This window comes from Neolamprologus multifasciatus, chromosome 11, assembly GCF_963576455.1.
Source record: "Neolamprologus multifasciatus chromosome 11, fNeoMul1.2, whole genome shotgun sequence".
NCBI classification, from domain to species: domain Eukaryota; kingdom Metazoa; phylum Chordata; class Actinopteri; order Cichliformes; family Cichlidae; genus Neolamprologus; species Neolamprologus multifasciatus.
The window spans coordinates 30557822-30575459 of NC_140449.1; the positions used below are offsets into that span (position 1 = coordinate 30557822).

Genomic DNA, 17638 nt, shown 5'->3' on the forward strand with positions numbered 1-17638 from the left:
AACAAGTCAGTTTGTGAAAATTCTTTAGATATTCCATGATCAACTCTATGTGGTGTCAGGAAATGGCAGCTCAGCTTTAAAGTGGCAACCAACCTAAAGTTACAGCGTAGGCTCGCCGAGTGCTGAGGCAGACTCTGCATTAGTCGCTAATGCTCTGCTGAGTCGGTCACTGCAGCGCTCATAACTTCCTCTGGTCTTAACATCAACACAAACTGTATGCTGAGGGCTTCGTATTGTTTCCACAAACAAACAGCAAACTGGAACTAACTCAGCCTCTGCGGCTTCAACACTCTTTATGGCTGGCTACTGCTAATGACACATATTTTCTGTTGCTGTGGCAACCCCATCAGACCTGCTTAATTGGACTGAGTCAGTTGCACAGATGCAGTTATTTGACAATTCATAAGACAGGTGAACTATGGAGGATTTATATATTTAATTAGCAGTTTATCTGCTCATTCCTGCTGCTTCTCGCTGTTTTCCAAAGTAACACATTGCTTTATTACTAGCTGCTTTGTTAAAATGTGCTACTGTGCACCCTGATCTTTAGAGTCACTGCAGTTTCTGCTAAATTTATGATTACAAATACGTATTGCATATTTCAAAGGCTGTTCATTTGCTGATTTAGCAACATCTTTCTTTAGCATTTTCTTTTATCATAATTGATTATTAGTGAATAATGGTCTGTCTTTATGCATTCCTTTGATGGTGTTAATACATCCTGGTAATGATGTTTGCTCTTAGTTGATATGCAAGTTGTAACTGGTCCACATTGCCCATTTGATCCGCTAAACAATTTAGTTTCATTTTATCCACTGATTTTGCGATATCATCACTATCTTGAGTTGTTGTGCAACAATAATGGTGGCACTGTTGACTTAACAGCCACCTGTCTAGCTGCCATTTCCCTGTCTCAAAATGAAGTATTCGTCTAGATTACTTACAAAGGTGTTGTCACTTTCACGAGTTAAACGATCTTCGATGGAGTGTCTACATGCACTGGTCCCAGAGACCATGTTTACCCATTTTTAAGTTTGTAGTTTGGCCAAGTCTTGGAAATAACATTAATTAGCCACAGTGAAGTTGTTTTTTCAGCTGCAGATATTGGCGGTTACCAGTTAAAACAAAGAATGAATTCTGATTTATTAATCGAGTGCTCAGATCAGCAAAATGCGATGGCCTTATTGCTAAAAGAAAAAAAAAGTAGCACTAAAACATGATGGTAAAATGGATGTTTAAAATCAGCAATGTTGACAGAAAAAAATTTAAATTTGGCTAAAATCTTACCTTGTGTTCTCTTTTCTCGTGTGCGCGTGTGTGTGTGTGCGTGTGTGTGTGAGCTTTTCATCACACGGCATGATGTTGTTCATCCGCAGTCTGATTTCGCTCATTCATCAGGAAATTGTAGCTGTTTGTACTACTATGTTTCTTTTGGCTCAGCAGCCGAGGTTCAAAGATCATGGAAACAGCAGTTGACAAAACAAACTAACCTCAGGTTAGTAGCTGTTCTGGAGCTTCCAGTCATATCGCATGACCTTTTTATTTAGGTTTTTTTAAATACCCCATACTCCAGGGAACTTATACCTTCCAGCAGTCATTTTGATATTCACATTCTCAATGTGGTGACTTTCTGAATAATTTCCAAAAACTATTTCATATAATTTTTCAAAGTACCATAATTACATGTGGTGGAAATCCTTTATTCATTTGACTTGATATAGTGCTTGGCCGCATGTGTAATTCCCTCCATCAAAGTTTAGTTCAGCATGAAAACGAGAACCAGTTTTTGTCCAAAATACATTATATGCAACATTGAAACTGTCTAAACACAAAGTCCAACCAACAACACCTAATTAGTCTGTTATTAGGGTGTAGAATAAAGACTGGGTATACAGTGAATCATTGCATAAGCATGTTTTTCTAAGGCTACTTACTAATTGCTTTCTCTGGTGGTAGTATGTTTTCTATCTCTGTGCATGTTGAAACTAGTTTTATTTAGCATCACAGTCTGATTATATACTTGGAGCCTAATTCCAGCTTGTTAACTATGGAAAATACTGGAAATAAAAGAGAGAAAAAAAATGTCTTATATGTCTTAAGATGACAGTGGTATGATTTTCACAGTACAGCACTCAGAAATCTTTACTTTATGAAATCATTGAGGAAAAATATGTGAAGCTCCGGTATTAAATGCGCATATGCCTCATGTATCGTGTTTCTTCGGTTTGTGTGCGTTTAGCCTGTTTGCCTGTAATTGTGTGTGTTGTGTGGTCTGTGTTGTGTGTGTGAAATGTGTGAGCTGGGTGCTAAGTCCAGCCTCGCAGCCCTGTGATCTATGAGTCCAGATGCGTCGCCCAATTGACCATAAAATTGGCGTGCCTTTCTGGCTCTGGCAGCTCAACTGTAAGGCGGCTGACCTCTCATTACTTGCCCTCCCTTGCAGCTTTTTTTTTTTTTTTTCGTCCTCCCGCTTTCTGCCTCCGCTCACCGCTTGCCGTCTCAGCTAGTGTGAATGAGAGCAACACTTCTGGAACCAATTAACGTCGTCTGCTGCTAACTAGCGCTGGCTGATGAGATTCGCACGTGAGATTTGCAATCGCTGCTTTTATGTCCTCTGACTGCACATCTGTGGCGCTCAGGTGTTCAAATGACAACCCGAGGCTCTCCAACCTTTTCTTTTTCTCACCATAAAATGAAATAAAACCGAATGAATAATAATTCATCTAAAATGAAGCGCATAACCGATCACCTCGAGAGCAACGAAACGGGGTGATTTATGCTGCACATGCTGCACGGCTGTGTCACTTTGACAGGGCTGTAAGTTTTATGCAGCCGTTTCCTTAAGCAAATCATTAGGCCTCATTTCAAGTCATAGTACATCAGTTTGAGCTGAATGAATGTCTTGCTTGCAGGTGGGGCTCATTGAAAATCCTCACAATTTACTTGAAATGGTTCCTGACATGTTTGTGCCCTTTGTTCAGAACTACAGCAAAGGGGAATGAGGTTGAACCACCCCCAGACTTTAAGGTACTTAAGTGATATATGGATCTGACGCGTGAGGCGAACGGCGGGCTCTTTGTTACAGAGGGAGGGCTCGTTTTGAAGTCGAGCCAATCAATTAACAGTCACTCGAAATGTAAAAGGGGTAAATTCACATTTAATTGTCTTCAGACTCACTGTACATTTGAGAGAGGGGGAGGGGGAAGTACGACAAAAAAACTACAAAAACTAGGTCGGTTTGTGGTCCTTCAAAACCAGTGGTGTGATATACTGCACCCTTAAAACTCACAGTGGTATTTATAGTGGCTCTGGAGATTTCCCTTGTAAAGCTGCAGGCTTGACCTGTAAACCAGGGCTGCCTCTTGCTCCCAGCCGCCCACTCGCCCGCCCAAACCCACGTCTGTGCGGCTCACATGACGGCCTCACTGCTTAAGAGGAGACTAAGCTGGTAACCAGGGCTGATGGAAGCTTTAGCTCTCTGTGCATGTAATATTTATTTGTATTTGTGTGTGCTGTTAGCTTTAATTTGTTTTAATTTATGTCATTTAAATAAAATTTTAATTACATATACATACCAGGAAATATTGCAGCTTATAAATATAACCTTTGTCTTTCTGGTGCACAAACTATAGAAGAATAGAAGTTTAAATTACAGTCAATATTTAAGCACTTTATTGTGCGCAACATACTGAGTTTAAGAACTCATTTATACATTAATGTCAGCTTGGATAGCTTATCAGATTTCCATGCACGATAGACAATTTTAAAACATCTAAATAAACAAAGCCTGTTGTGCTGCGGCTGCACAGTTTAATCATTTAGGTTTGAAATGAGTGACATTTATTTAAGAAGGCTATGAATAACTGTACACTGGTCACAGCACACTTCTGGGTTTTCTGGTCACACCAACACAACCTTTGCTAACCAGCACTACGAAGCAGATTTTGCTTCCTATCATTTCCCATTCTCCACACTGAAACATGAGCGAAAGACTCTCTGTTTTGATGCAGTGGGCAAGTTTGGGCGTGCATGGGGGTGTGCGAGTTGAAGAGGTCAAAATGAGACTTTCTCAGGGTGAAGTAAAAATAGCCACAGTGCAGGGGTGCACAAGGAGACGGGTCACGTTAAAATGTTCTTTTTCTTTTTTAAGCTTTTGTTTGGGCGGACTCTTTTTTTTTCTTTTTTTTTTCATCACACCTCGTAAAGGCAGCAAACTGTGGCATTTGGAGAATATGTAATTTATGCTTAAAAATGGATTTCCATTTCCTTTCCTTAAATCAGTAATTTGATCATCTAAATAATTTATATAATAATAAATAAATAAATATTTAATCGATTTAACCACAACATTGTGCACTTGAGGATGTCATCACCTAAAAGCTATATTTTTGCCTATGTTTGACCTCAAACATTTTATTTTATTCTTTTACCCTTTGCATCACCTATATTTCTCTGTTTGCAGTGTGACTGGGTGGGTGGGGCATGTGCACAGTGATGTAACACATGGTTTTATGCTGTGTGGGCCTCTGGTTTTGCCTGAAGGCAAAAGAAAACAGGCCACAGAGCAGATCGTAGACACTCTGTATCCCAGAGTAATTATGCAGCTATTCTCTCAAAGACCACTAACAGCAATTTAAGAGGAGAGCTCATAAAAATTCACCTGCCAGGCTCAAACCAGTTTTTTAGTTTTAGTAAAAAATAAAAAAAACAACAACTTTGTTTACAATTTGTTTTTTCCCCCCTCCATTATTCTTGATAGCTGCAGATGGATGTAAAATTTTAAAAAGGCATCCAACTAAAATAATAAAAAAAAGCCAGAGATGCTTTTATTATTGTCTGCTTTGCTTTTCTTTTACAGTGACTGAAATGTTTCCTTGTAATAAAAGAATTTCAGTAGTTTATTAGCTCATGTGGGTTTGACTCTTGAAGGAAAAATAAATCTGTGTAATGCCTTTGATTCCAAAACGTATACATGTAAAAAATGTTTTTAAACCCTTTAGGATTTTCACTCTCCGTTCTCCTGCTGATCCCACTTGCCAATCTCTCAGATCCTTTTTCTGTCAGACTAAATGGGAAGTTGAGGTGCTCCACAGATAAATGAAGAGGTCACAACAATATTATTAAGTTCACGTCAAACACAAAGGCTTCGCCTCAACACACATTGGCTTTATCTTCAACAAATCACCATACTTGTCTTTAAAAATTACAGCTCACACCCCGGCTTTCCCACCATCCCGGCCATGAGTGAGCAGATAAGGCAGTCGGCGGTGAGAGGTCGCTGTGTTGTTTCCACTGGACGAAACTCAGGTGCGAGGGGTTAGCGGTCTCTTCTTTTGAAGCAGGAATGTGTGGTGGCAAGAGGCAGTGCTGAGGTTAACAGGCTTGTTTGGGGCTGTGGAAACTCGGCGAGCATGACATCATCTGAGAGCTCGCAGGAATGGAAAAGGAAAGGAAATCTCCTCCCAGGGAGAAAATGGAGGGATTTGAAAGAGAAATGCTGGGTAGGACTGTTCCGTTGGAGTAAACAGCGGGGTGGTCGAGCATACACAGTGTGAAATATTATCACTCAATGTGCAGGGGATCGTGCCCGTCAAAGAGTAACCACTTGGTTTATGTTGTCAAACCACTTGCCAGGTAAAGTTATGGAAATCTAACAGAAAGTGGACCTTTGGGAGATTTCTAGGAATATTTAGTTTGGCTTTTGCGGTATCAGGTTTTCTGGTCTACAGTGGCTTTCTTTTAAATTTGTATTCCTATTTGTCCTTTAATTCATGGGTCATTCAGTTTGTGATATAGCTTCCGAGCCAGCGTGTGAACCTGATTGAACCTGACAAAAGCTCTTCTGATGTGTGCATGTGGTTTCTCCCTGTTCTAAAAGGCACCGAAAGCTGATTTCAGAGAACTTGAATGCCGGTTTCCAAAGAAGTCTGCTCGCAAATTCAAAACATTACAAATTATAAAAGGTTTAAAGTTCAAAATAAATTAAAGTTTTATACTGTAAAATGTTTCGATAGTGCTGAATGAAGGCTTAGCATATTAATTTAGCTATCTTTATCGCAGTGCAAGCTTTCATCACTCAGGACTCAGTTTATTAATCTCTCTTTCAAGGCTACGTTCATTGGATTACTGGCTAACAATCACACGTCTGATTTTGTAGTAAAATTCTTTGTGGTGTATTTTTTTTCCTTAGTAGTTCAAGCTACAGCTTTTTGCCTGAAGTGAGCTGGAAAATGTCTCCTTCTGCCAGGATTTGTGAGCAGTGGGGGGGGTTTCAAGTTTGGAAAGTCTTCAAATCTGAGGCTGTAAAAGTTTGAGTGGCTGCTATCAGAGAAGCCACAATAAGCACATTCTCTGCTGTCCGGTCACAAAACAAACTGCATGAACTAAGGCTCAATCAATATTTTCTACCCTGACAATTAAAAAGGTGTTTTTAAAAAAACAAAAAGGTCTGTTTGCCAACAGCATTTTTCTTCTTGGAACTTCATGTGGAACTTTCAGACTTAAACCAAAATCTCCAATCCACATTTTAACACCCGCCACATGTTTCTCATGCTGGGGTCCGAACATTCAAGCGTGCACCTGCACTTTTACAATCATATAATTGACATGGACCTGGTTTTGGCCACTCAAAATGTGACACATTGCACTGCACAGGCATGCTGACTGTGTGCAGCAGCTTGTTGATAATGTGGTTTATAGTAACCACAACCCTATGGCGTACTCTTTCTTATCTACAGTACTGTGCAAAAAATCTTGTTCCTTTCAATGAGCCAGACTGATGATGATGATGATGATGATAATTAATAATAATAATTAATAACAATAATATATTTTTTGTGAGTCTTTCAACTTTTCTTTGGATACTAGCTGCTCTCTGACTCCAGTCAGCTCCTTGTACCTGATCATTTTCAGGAGATTTTTTTTTTTAATTTTTCATTCAAACATAAACACCTAACTCAAATTTTATCTTAAGGCTGTTGCTACATCACATTTGCCAAAGATAACAGTTAGGCAGTCATAAAATAGCATTTTTTCAACAGCGTGATGATTCCCAAAGAGCTATTTAGATGGAAACTTGGCGTGCCGTTATGTGATGTGCAGTGTGTCCTTTAAGAACATGAGGAAACTGGGCAAATGGAGGAGAAAGACAGTGACGTGTCTTAAAAAATGTACAGCACATAAACGGCATCAGAAAGTCATGTCGTTAAGAAATTCAGCAGTTGCTGTGTACAGAAAAGAGCTAATACAGGACCTGAAGTCTGTCTACTGCTTTGCCAAAGTCTCAGCAGTAGCCACTTATCATTCTTAGATAGTTTTTGTTGGACAAATCCTTCCCTGTAAAGATGAAGGTCTTGAAGCTCCGAGACAGCAAAGGTGACCAAACTCACTAATACTTTCCTAAAATGATGGACTTCTTCCGCTGCAGAAGCTAAAGCTTCATTTTTGCTTATGAAAACCAAATTATCATCTTTGCACGGACGTGTCTTACTGGCTCGTGGTAGATTTGTCTCCTCCTTTCATATTGCTGCCAAATTCCTTAATGTTATCTGTGCTGCTGATTTACGTGTTCTTTTGAAGAGGTCTGATTTTTGTTTCAGATTGCCATAGTTACACAAACTTAAACTGGGCTGTAGATATTTGTAGAGAAGTTTTGCTGCTGTACCAGTGGTTTGGCTCAGGCCTGTAGAGATGCACTTGGCACCAAACTCCACAGTAGGAATGTTCAACAGAGACTGTTTTAATTTTTATAAACGTCAGTGGGTGGATTAAAGAAATCAGGGTAAAGATACACGTCTTAGAGGCCCTTGGAGGCTCATTCATGTGTACTTCTTCTTAGAGGAATGCATTGAGCTAATCCACAGTGGACCCAAACATCTTCTCTCGGCTTCATAAAAACACAAACGGGGGCTTCATTTTGCAAGAGCATAACCTCCTGTCTGCTCCATACACTGTTTTTGCTTTCATTTCCTTTTCTGGAGTTTTGCCAAATAGCTCGCCTTCTGCTTTCCTGCTGGCTAGTGTGCTCTTTAGCAATTAACCAGCCAATCTGGCCACCCAGGGAACCACGGTTAATACTGAGGTGATGACTTCTTCTCTTATTGAGGCTGAAGCGGTGCCAGGCTGCTGGACTCTGAAGTGTGTTGAAGAGATATGAAAGCTGGTGTCCTCTGGGGTTTCTCGTATGGTTTCAATGAGGCATAGTGGTCTGGATGAGTTGTGGCTGACCTTACATGTGACCTTCGAAGAGACACATGGTAGATGCCTGCAGCTCTCCAGATGTGTAAAGTAAAAGTTCTAAACAACTGTATCACTCTAAACTAGCATATCATCAGGCCACTTTGTGTTTTGCTACACTTCGCCATGCGGCCACTACTGTTTCACATGTGTTTTGTCTGGCTGTGTTGTGTGTGCGTGGGAGTGTAACGGCGATATTTCTCATGGCAGCGCTACAGCGTAGGCACTACACTCATTCTCTGGTGGGACGTTAAACTGCTCGGCGTATCCTTCCTGAGTCTGCTCAAACAACCAGCACAGAGACTGTATATCTGCTCATAATGAACAGACAGGAAGTTGTGTGTGTGTGTGTGTCTCTCTCTCTCTCTCTCTCTCTCGGTACACATGTTTTGTGTATATGTGCAGGTGTACTTGTGTGGGACTGTGCACAAAAAGCTACCTATGCTCATGTGTCCATACTTCTGTAGATGAAAATGGTGATTAGTTTACTTCCAAGTGTAAATTTCAAACTTCAACTATTATTTACCACAAGTATGTACAGAGTAAACGCACTACAACTGTAGAATTATGTTAAAGCTGTAATGGAAAGTGTGTAAATATTAATAGAAAAAAGATTTGGTGATAAAAGAAATGGATAATTTAAAAAAAATCAGATAACACAGAGATGACAAAATGCAAAAACACTGGAACTAAGTGGATGATCTTAAACAAGAGGATATGAAAGAGTAAACTGGGGGGAGGGGGCGGGGTTATAAAGATGTCAATGTCTGGCATTTTAATTAGTTTTATTACTCATATATTTGGTAAAGGTACATATGAACTGTATACAAAACCTGTGGGCTAATCGAACCCATGTGAGAGCAACTTTGAACGTTTTTCCTAGTCCCAGAATAGTCCCACCAGAATTTTTTAATGGTTAAAGGTCACTGTTAATTTGCATCATTCCAGACCATGTGATCAAATGACTATTTCCCCTTGATAAAGGTTTATATAAGACAGGCTAAAATCTATAATACTGTGCGTGTGTATATTTTATATACATGTATTTAAAAATAAAATGCAGTACATAAATTTGCACAATTTATAAAATCTTTCTTGCCAAAACCCCCGAAACTTAATTTCTCCCATGTTTTTGTTTGAAGTAAAGAAATGCAGAAATTCATGTAACAATATTCAGACTCTTCAAGATGCTTTTTCTGATCTTAGTGGGTGTTCATGTCAATATGAAACTGATGTTAATAATTTTTAACACTGCATGAACCTCCAGTAATTAACACCTCACCAGTGAACTAATCAGACACCTGTGTCTGCATTTCTGTTTAATAACAAATGCTATCAAATGTGGCGTAGTTGCGTTAGAGCGCTGCTACGTGGCAAGCAGCACAGAGTTACTATATAAACTTAAAATTAACCAAATTGTTATAACAAATCAAACAGAATGCAAACTGTAATTTCATTTCTCTCAAGTCTTTAGAAATGTGGCGTTTGGATTATTAACAAGAATTTTATATAGTTTATTTTCACCAGTTCAGCAATGTCCTGATGTAGCACGCTACACCCACACAGGCAGTTTCAAACAAAAAAGCTCCGAATAATTTTCCGATGCAGTTCAGTCCAGGTCTGGTGGACTGTAGGCAGCCATATGGAGAGGGAGCTCTGGAAACATCCCATTACAGGTCATATATCACACGTCTGACAGCAGCCATTCTGCCTTGTTTTCATTTCAATCACGAGTGCAGCTGCATTGGAGAACAGCAAGCCTCCGCCATGTTAACCCACTGAAGGCTGGAAGGTTGTTACTGTTATTGTTAGAGGACACTAAGGCGCACCCTGGGGTGTTTAATGTCTCCTTCATGCTTAATATCCATCAGCGGCACCCAAAATGACCCAGCTCAATATGGTGTTGGATGAGTGTGGTTCTCAAGGCCAATACATGTGTGGGAACTGGTCACATTGAAGCGACATTTCACTGAGAGTAAAGCACTAAAATGTTATCCAGGTAGAGATAATTGTTTACTTACAGTAAAGTTGGTTAATCGTGATTAAATGTAGCTTGAAGGAGACACACAATAGGTGTTGCAAGTCTTTAGATGTCAACTAATCTATCTGTTTATGCAGACTTGAAATTTATACAAAGGGCTGCCACGCTTCATTTCATCCCTATTTTAGTTTTGTAGTTTGTGAATTTTTAAGCTATTGCCAAAAACAAGTTGGCTATAGCTTAGCCAAGTGAAGAAAACAGTTTTTCAATGAATGCAGTTACATTTCAGGGAGATGCATTTTTATTATTTATCTGATCTCATTGATAATTTAGGTAAACAAAAACATAACATGACAAATGTCTGTTTTGTAACACAGTGCAGTTTATACAAATCAGAAGCTACAGCTGAGCATCCTTATTAAGGATATTTAAACATTACCACTATACTACATAACATATTGGACTATGATAGAGTAATACTAGACTATTTTATGGTATCTAATAAACTGGCATCTTGAAGTAACTGAGCTGCTTTTGAGCAAAACATGTGGTGTGCATCAATTTCTTAGTGGAGCTGGGAGCGTGACTACTTTCTAACCAGACTGGTATTGAAATGGAATAAGCAAAGGTAAACAAAGAAACAAGAAAAAACCTACAGAACCACATGTTAGTGGCTCCTTGAATCACTACCCTTAACTAAGTGCTTTCTGCCCCAAACTGAGTGAGTGTGAGTCGATCTGCTGAGATGTCTACTTCGGGAGTCGGTGGTGTCTGGCCGTAGTGCTTATTTGTAGATGATCAAACCTGCTTCCTTCCACTATGTAATCTGTCCCACATGGATTTCCTACAGACTCCATATACATGTAGCATAGCGGCTCAAACGGAGAGATGGGAACAGGGAAAGATTGGTGCCCTCAACATGCGGCTTTGATAGAAACCTCTGTCATGTTTCGGTCCTTAGTTTGAGTGAAATGTGATTTGCGAGGTTCTGCCAATTCTGCATACTGCTCTCGATCTCAATCCATCTTAGACAAACACAATGCAGCTTTACTGATTTGTAATCGTCCATCTGTTTTTCCTTCTGGGAGTTGTTGAAACTATTGAAATACCTCTACCCGATATTTTGCAGAGGCAGATCGCTGATTTAAAATTTGGGTGCATTTCTTGTTTTATTCTGAGTTTCTACATGATTCTCAAGCCTTATCAAAAACACACTGAACCTGACTGAAAACATCTCAGCGATAGTTATGTTTTTGTCTTTTACTTAAATAAATGTAGCAGTAAATTTATTTTTATTTTTAGCTGAAGTGTTGTTATCAGAAAGTGTTTTCTTACAACTTACCAAAATGTGTGTTGTGTTCCTGATTTGCTAATCTTACCAGACAGCCGATCAGTGTTTGTATATCCGAGGTGAACTACGCTGATCAAAATGCTCACATTAAAAATAAGTCTCTGCAGTTTCAAGGAAGTTTTCCTCTGACTTACATTCAGATATTTTTATCAGTTACTCGACTTTATGAAGATAGATTTTTTTTTTTGAGTCAGTGACCAATTATTTCTCTTAATTACATTTTAATGAACTAAATAAAACTAATATTACCATTGTTATAAAAGTTAGTTTTAGGTTCTTAAAAAAAATGATAATACCCTTCTTTACAAATGTTCTACAAAGTTGTTTGTATGAATGTATGTATGTTTTTATTTCAGTAGTACTACTCATAAATATATCAGCAGCATTTTAATGTTAGATGGCAAAGCTATAGGTATTTTTATTTACTTTATATCCTGTTAGATGGTTTAATCTGTTTGTGTCAAAACACGTTTTGTAGAAAACCCTTGGTGGTGTAGCTGCCAATTAAATGTAGTGTGAAAAAAGTTTGATATCTTCCCTTCAAATCTATTTTCTTTTATACTGCTTCCCATAGACACTTGTATAATATAGAATTTACACTTATATACTTTTTTTTTTTTAATCACAAGTAGTGGTGTTCATTTGAAAAATGAATGTGACTTTGGTTTGAATCTATCATCACACTCCAAGTCCCTTCTTTGCTTTTGTTTCATCCAGTGGTTCATTCAGCAGGAAGCAGGGAGGCTGTTCTCTGAGCAGGTAGCGAGAGGTGGAAAAGCAGAGAGAGGTTTGTGCTGTATGTCCTCTCTCTGTCTCTGAGGAGAACAGCTGTGTCCAGGAAGAAATTGGGCTTTTTTTTCCCTATTGGCCTTTTTTTGCCTATGATGGACAACGGTCTGATTTTGGCTTGAGTTGCAATGTAGGATGCAGTTTATGAGCCAGAACCCAGTAAGGAGTGGAGACAAGGGCTGTTTTGGGCAAAGCCCCCCTTCGTTCTCTCTGAATAGCAAGGTTCCCTATGGCTGTGACCCTTGTGACCCTGTTGTGAGAGCATCGGGGGAGAAGCCCTGCTTCTTAACCTCTAAGCCTACTTTCTGCATCATCCTGAGACTGGCTGCATCTGAGGTGTCTGTTTTCTTTCAGTTGCAGCATTGCTTTCACAGTTTAACATCATGTTGTAATAGAAATGTTATTTTTGTCATCTATTTTTCTAACTCTTGTGACAGCACAACATTTTATAGGCTACACTTAAGCTTTGTAAATTAAAGAGCATGTATACGTACAAAAGTGAGCAAATATACAGCTTATAGTACTTTCAGTGCTCAAATAGTTCTAAGTGGAGGAGACTTTTTTTGTAGCTCATAAACCAAATGAAGAAAACATTTACATAACATACAACATACTCTTTGTATATTGTCAAGCACCTATAAAATTGTATTACCGCTACATTACAAATAAATTAGTTTTCATTCCAAGACCATCATGCCCTATAACTTGTATACATAAACTCAATCCATCTACTAGCGATAACCACAGCTTGATCCCAGTCACGTAAAATGTTGCTGTTCTTTGAGGCACAAGAGTTCTGTTGGGCACAATTGTTAATCAAATTTGAATGCAAAAGTTATCAAATGTAAACCTTTTCTTAGTCTTACATGATATTAATCACAACAATGGAGTTGTTTTGCAATAAGCTTTGCAGTCTTGTGGCCTGAAAGTGCGACCATATCAATAATTCACAATTTTAAAAAAATTGATCAATGACATAATCTCCCTAAATCATTTGTTACGTCCATTTATGTAAATAGAAAGTCAGACGGTGAGCTCAGGAAGTTTTACAGAGTTGTTTTCTAGTCAAAGTTTGAACAGATTTCACTGTGATTTTGATAGCACAGCGCTGCAGTTGCAAGTTTTTAGTTTTTTTGTTGGTTTTTTAATTTTATCTCCCAGTAATGTTGGTGGTAATGGTAATCTTAACACAAGTATTAACAAACTGCGGTAGTTGTCATTTTGAATGAAATGGATCAACTCGAGTCTCTGATCCTAACCACCTCTGTCAAACTTGTCCAGGCCTTTGTCTCCATCTCTCTGCTGTACTGGGCTCTGCACAGCATCGTCTCTCAGCTGCTCGGCATCAAGAAGAAGGCTAACTGATCCAGCTCAAGATGGCACAAAGTGATGGATGGAAAACCTTTGGCATTGTCATTGCTGAAATAATTTCCATATTATCATGATTTTAATCATTTTAAACACTGTGCATCACTTTATGTAGTACTGATATCTCTATGTTCAAGATAAAACTATTTTTTGCTTGATTAATTTTTACAAAATTTTATAAGTAACTTCAAGGTTCATCTTAAAGGTTGTTGTCATGTAAAACAGTCACAACCCAAGGCAAGGTGCTCACCATATGTTTTCGTTCTCCAAAACAACTCGTTCTGTTTAATGAAGTCATATTTTTTGCCTTAAAATGTGTTCAAGTGGTGCTGCAGTAACTAACTCGCTTAACTTCAAAATAATCACGTTTATTTTCTGTTGTTTCACATCAGTTACTATGCAACTATATATATACTTTTTTTAAACAAATGTTCTCATTGATGAATGTTAATCTTGCATCTGAGTTTCAGTTTTTTGCACAACATTGCATAGTGTTTTTTTTTTCTTTGCTCAATTAAATAAAGCATTGCCTTATGTAAGACTCCTTTAATGTCTTAAAGATTCTAGAGGGTGTGCAGCTTGTCAGATTCAACTTAGTTTTGAAACATCAGATTAGTCATGTGAATTATTCTTCCCAACCTCCAGATCTTGTGTGGGAGTGACAAACAGTCCACAGCAGATGGTGCTGTCATCACTCATACTTTTTCTTTTCAATCAAACATCTTGTTCTCAAGAGACACCTGCTCAGCGTTTTAACATTAAGGCATTTATCAAAAGCTTGAGGTTGAGTAAAGGAAAGCAAGCCTTATCAAAGAAAAAAGAAAGTCCTTGTTTGATTTAAAAGATTAAAAAAAACCACATCAGTACAACATTTTCACCATGGAAATTCAATTTTTTCTCATCTGGCTGCTGCTTAAGCTTCATAAGTCACCTTAAAGCCAGAGTCATGCAAATTCTCATGACCATTGATCAACAACAAATGACCAAAACCCACTGATCAAAGACCACTGATCAATGGCCATGAGTACCATTCACAGAGAGTTGGGGAATGGCTGCAATCACATGGTCATGAGAATTTGCATAATTATGATTAAGGAACTGACCTCACAGCCCATTGTTCCTTCAGTGGGCTGGTTTCAGTCATTATGCAAATGTACTGTTTATAAGATTGGGGAATCCTGCAGTCAGCTGAGACTGAAGAAGTCATTTGGATGAGTGACGAAACGTTTCTCCCAGAAAACGCTACGTCCAGATGAACAGAATCAACTTTTGGAAACGTAGTGGACATGTTGCTATCCAAAAATAAATAAATAAATAAACCTTTCCAGCTTTGACGCATGCCTGGCCATCCTCAAAATCCTCCATAAAGATTTTCAGGCAATGCCCGAGACCATACACCTGCAGCAGGTGGAAACATTCAGGTCTGTGAAATCCCTCACTGAGGGAACGGCCCAGATCTCAGAAGAAATTTTTTTTCTTAATCTAAGAAATTGTCATCGAGCACCACGTGAAGGACAACTTGGTGTTTTCATGAGTACCAGAGAAGGCAGAAGATGACCCCAAAACAACAGCGAGTCATTTCATCCAGACTCACCTCAAACTTCGGAATATGTAGTTAAAAACATCCGCTTCCATCGTGTCCATTGTTTGGGAGGTTGATGAGCTGATGCACGCAGACACAGACCGATTGTGGCTAAATTTGAACACTTCAAACAAAAAGAGCTGGTGAAGAACTGTGGCTGGGAGCTGGGAGGAACGGACTTCAGTTTCAACGACTGGTTTCCCAAAGAGATCCTAGTGCAACGCAAGGTCCTGTTTCCAATCCAAGATAAGTTTATTCAAGGAGGCTCCTGACTTGTCATCACTAACATCGCGCCATGGCTGTGCCGAGTCAGGCGAAAAAACAATGCAGATTTTGATGTTGTTATTTTTCTTAAGTCACTCAAAATGGTTCTTGGGTGGCTGCACCACCTTATTCCCCTTGTCACCTTTCACATCTCTTCTTGTCTTCTTCTGTACTCAAGTGACTGGTTGCTCCCGTATGGGATTAGAACAACGCCTTATCCCATAATCCAGCCAATGATGCGATTCACATTCGTATATACGCAGCTAATCAACGTGGTTGACAGGCTATGACAGCGTCCTTATGTGCCGACACCGGTGTTTTAGCTGGCAAAGCGGCGTGGCTGATGTGGAGTGAAGCCACGTTAATGACAACTTGTACAACCATTGGAGATGGTCATCACAGCCACAGAATCTGCCATTCGGATTAATAAATTATCACAGACAGAAGCAGAGCAAATCAGGATGAAAGTCTCAGCCACCCTCTCCAGTGCCAAAGTCCCTCCGTCCAACCTCACAATACAGGAAAAGAAGGCCGTCGCTTCCCTGAGCAAAGACCACAACATCACTGTTTTACCAGCTGATAAGGGAAGATGCACCGTGGTCCTAAACACTACAGATTACCATACAAAGATCACTACTCTCCTCAGTGACAACAATACCTACGAAGCCTTAAAGCGAGACCCCACAAGCAGCTACAAAAAGAAAGTTATAGCTTGCCTCCAAGACTTGGAAAAGGACAAAATCATTGACCGCCTTACTTATCACCGCCTTTACCCAGGGGATGCCATACCCTGCATTTACGGACTTCCAAAAATCCACAAGGAAGCTGTCCCACTCAGACCCATAGTCAGTAGCATAAACTCAGCCACTTATAACATTGCAAAACACCTTGCTACCATCCTTGCTCCTCTCGTGGGGAACACCCCACACCACATCAAGAACTCCACCGACTTCACTGACAAGGTCCAGAAACTTACCCTGGATCCAGATGAAACCATAGTGTCCTTTGATGTAGTCTCTCTCTTCACTTGCATACCCACCACTGAGGCCGTGGAGACTGTCAGAAAACGACTACAAGAAGACAGCTCCTTGGAGGACAGGACCAACTTCACACCCGATCAGATTTGCACACTGTTAGACCTCTGCCTCACCACTACATATTTCAAATACAACGAAGGCTATTACAGACAAAAACATGGCTGTGCTATGGGCTCCCCCGTGTCACCTATTGTAGCCAACCTTTACATGGAGGAAGTGGAAAGGAAGGCTCTTGGCTCTTTCAAAGGAAGAGTACCCAGCCACTGGTACAGATATGTAGACGACACCTGGGTCAAAATCAAGACACAAGAAGTGGAATCCTTCACTGCGCACATCAACGCTGTGGATAAAAACATCAAGTTCACCAGGGAAGACACGAAGGATGACTGTTTGCCTTTCCTGGACTGCGCTGTGCACATTGAAGAGAATGGCAACCTCAACATCGAAGTTTACCGGAAGCCCACACACACGGACCAGTACCTCCTGTTTGACTCCCATCACCCTCTGGAACACAAACTTGGAGTAATTAGGACCCTACACCACCGGGCAGAACATGTTCCCTCTAAGCCTGAAGGGAAAAAGAAGGAACACACACATGTAAAGGAAGCACTCAAAACGTGCGGCTATCCTAAATGGGCGTTTTTAAAGTCAGCAAAGAGGCACAGAAAAGAAGATCAGACACCAGCGAGGGAGGATAAGAAGGACAGGCGCAACAACATTGTCATCCCCTATGTAGCCGGTGTATCAGAGAAACTCAGGAGGGTTTTCTCCAAGCATGACATCCCGGTGTACTTTAGACCCAGCAACACACTCAGACAAAAACTGGTTCACCTGAAAGACAAAACGCCAAAACACAGACTTAACAATGTGGTGTATGCCGTACAGTGCAGCGAGGAATGCCCAGACCTCTACATTGGAGAGACCAAACAGCCACTTCACAAGCGCATGGCACAACACAGAAGAGCGACCTCCACAGGACAAGATTCAGCTGTCCATCTGCATCTTAAGGATAAAGGACACTCTTTCGAGGA

The 17638-nt window shown here is 39.8% G+C and overlaps 1 protein-coding gene across 2 annotated transcripts in view; it reads left to right on the forward strand.

Moving 5' to 3' along the window:
• agmo (alkylglycerol monooxygenase) overlaps positions 1-14274 on the forward strand; it is a 48264-nt gene extending 33990 nt beyond the window's left edge. The window contains exon 12 of one of the 2 annotated variants that reach the window (XM_085177729.1): positions 13638-14274. In XM_085177729.1, the coding sequence (XP_085033855.1) occupies positions 13638-13717 (80 nt within the window). In that variant the 3' untranslated portion in view covers positions 13718-14274. The remainder of the gene's footprint in view (positions 1-13637) is intronic. The other variant, XM_085177727.1, reaches the window with a different exon arrangement.
• The last annotated feature ends 3364 nt before the right edge of the window (positions 14275-17638 follow it).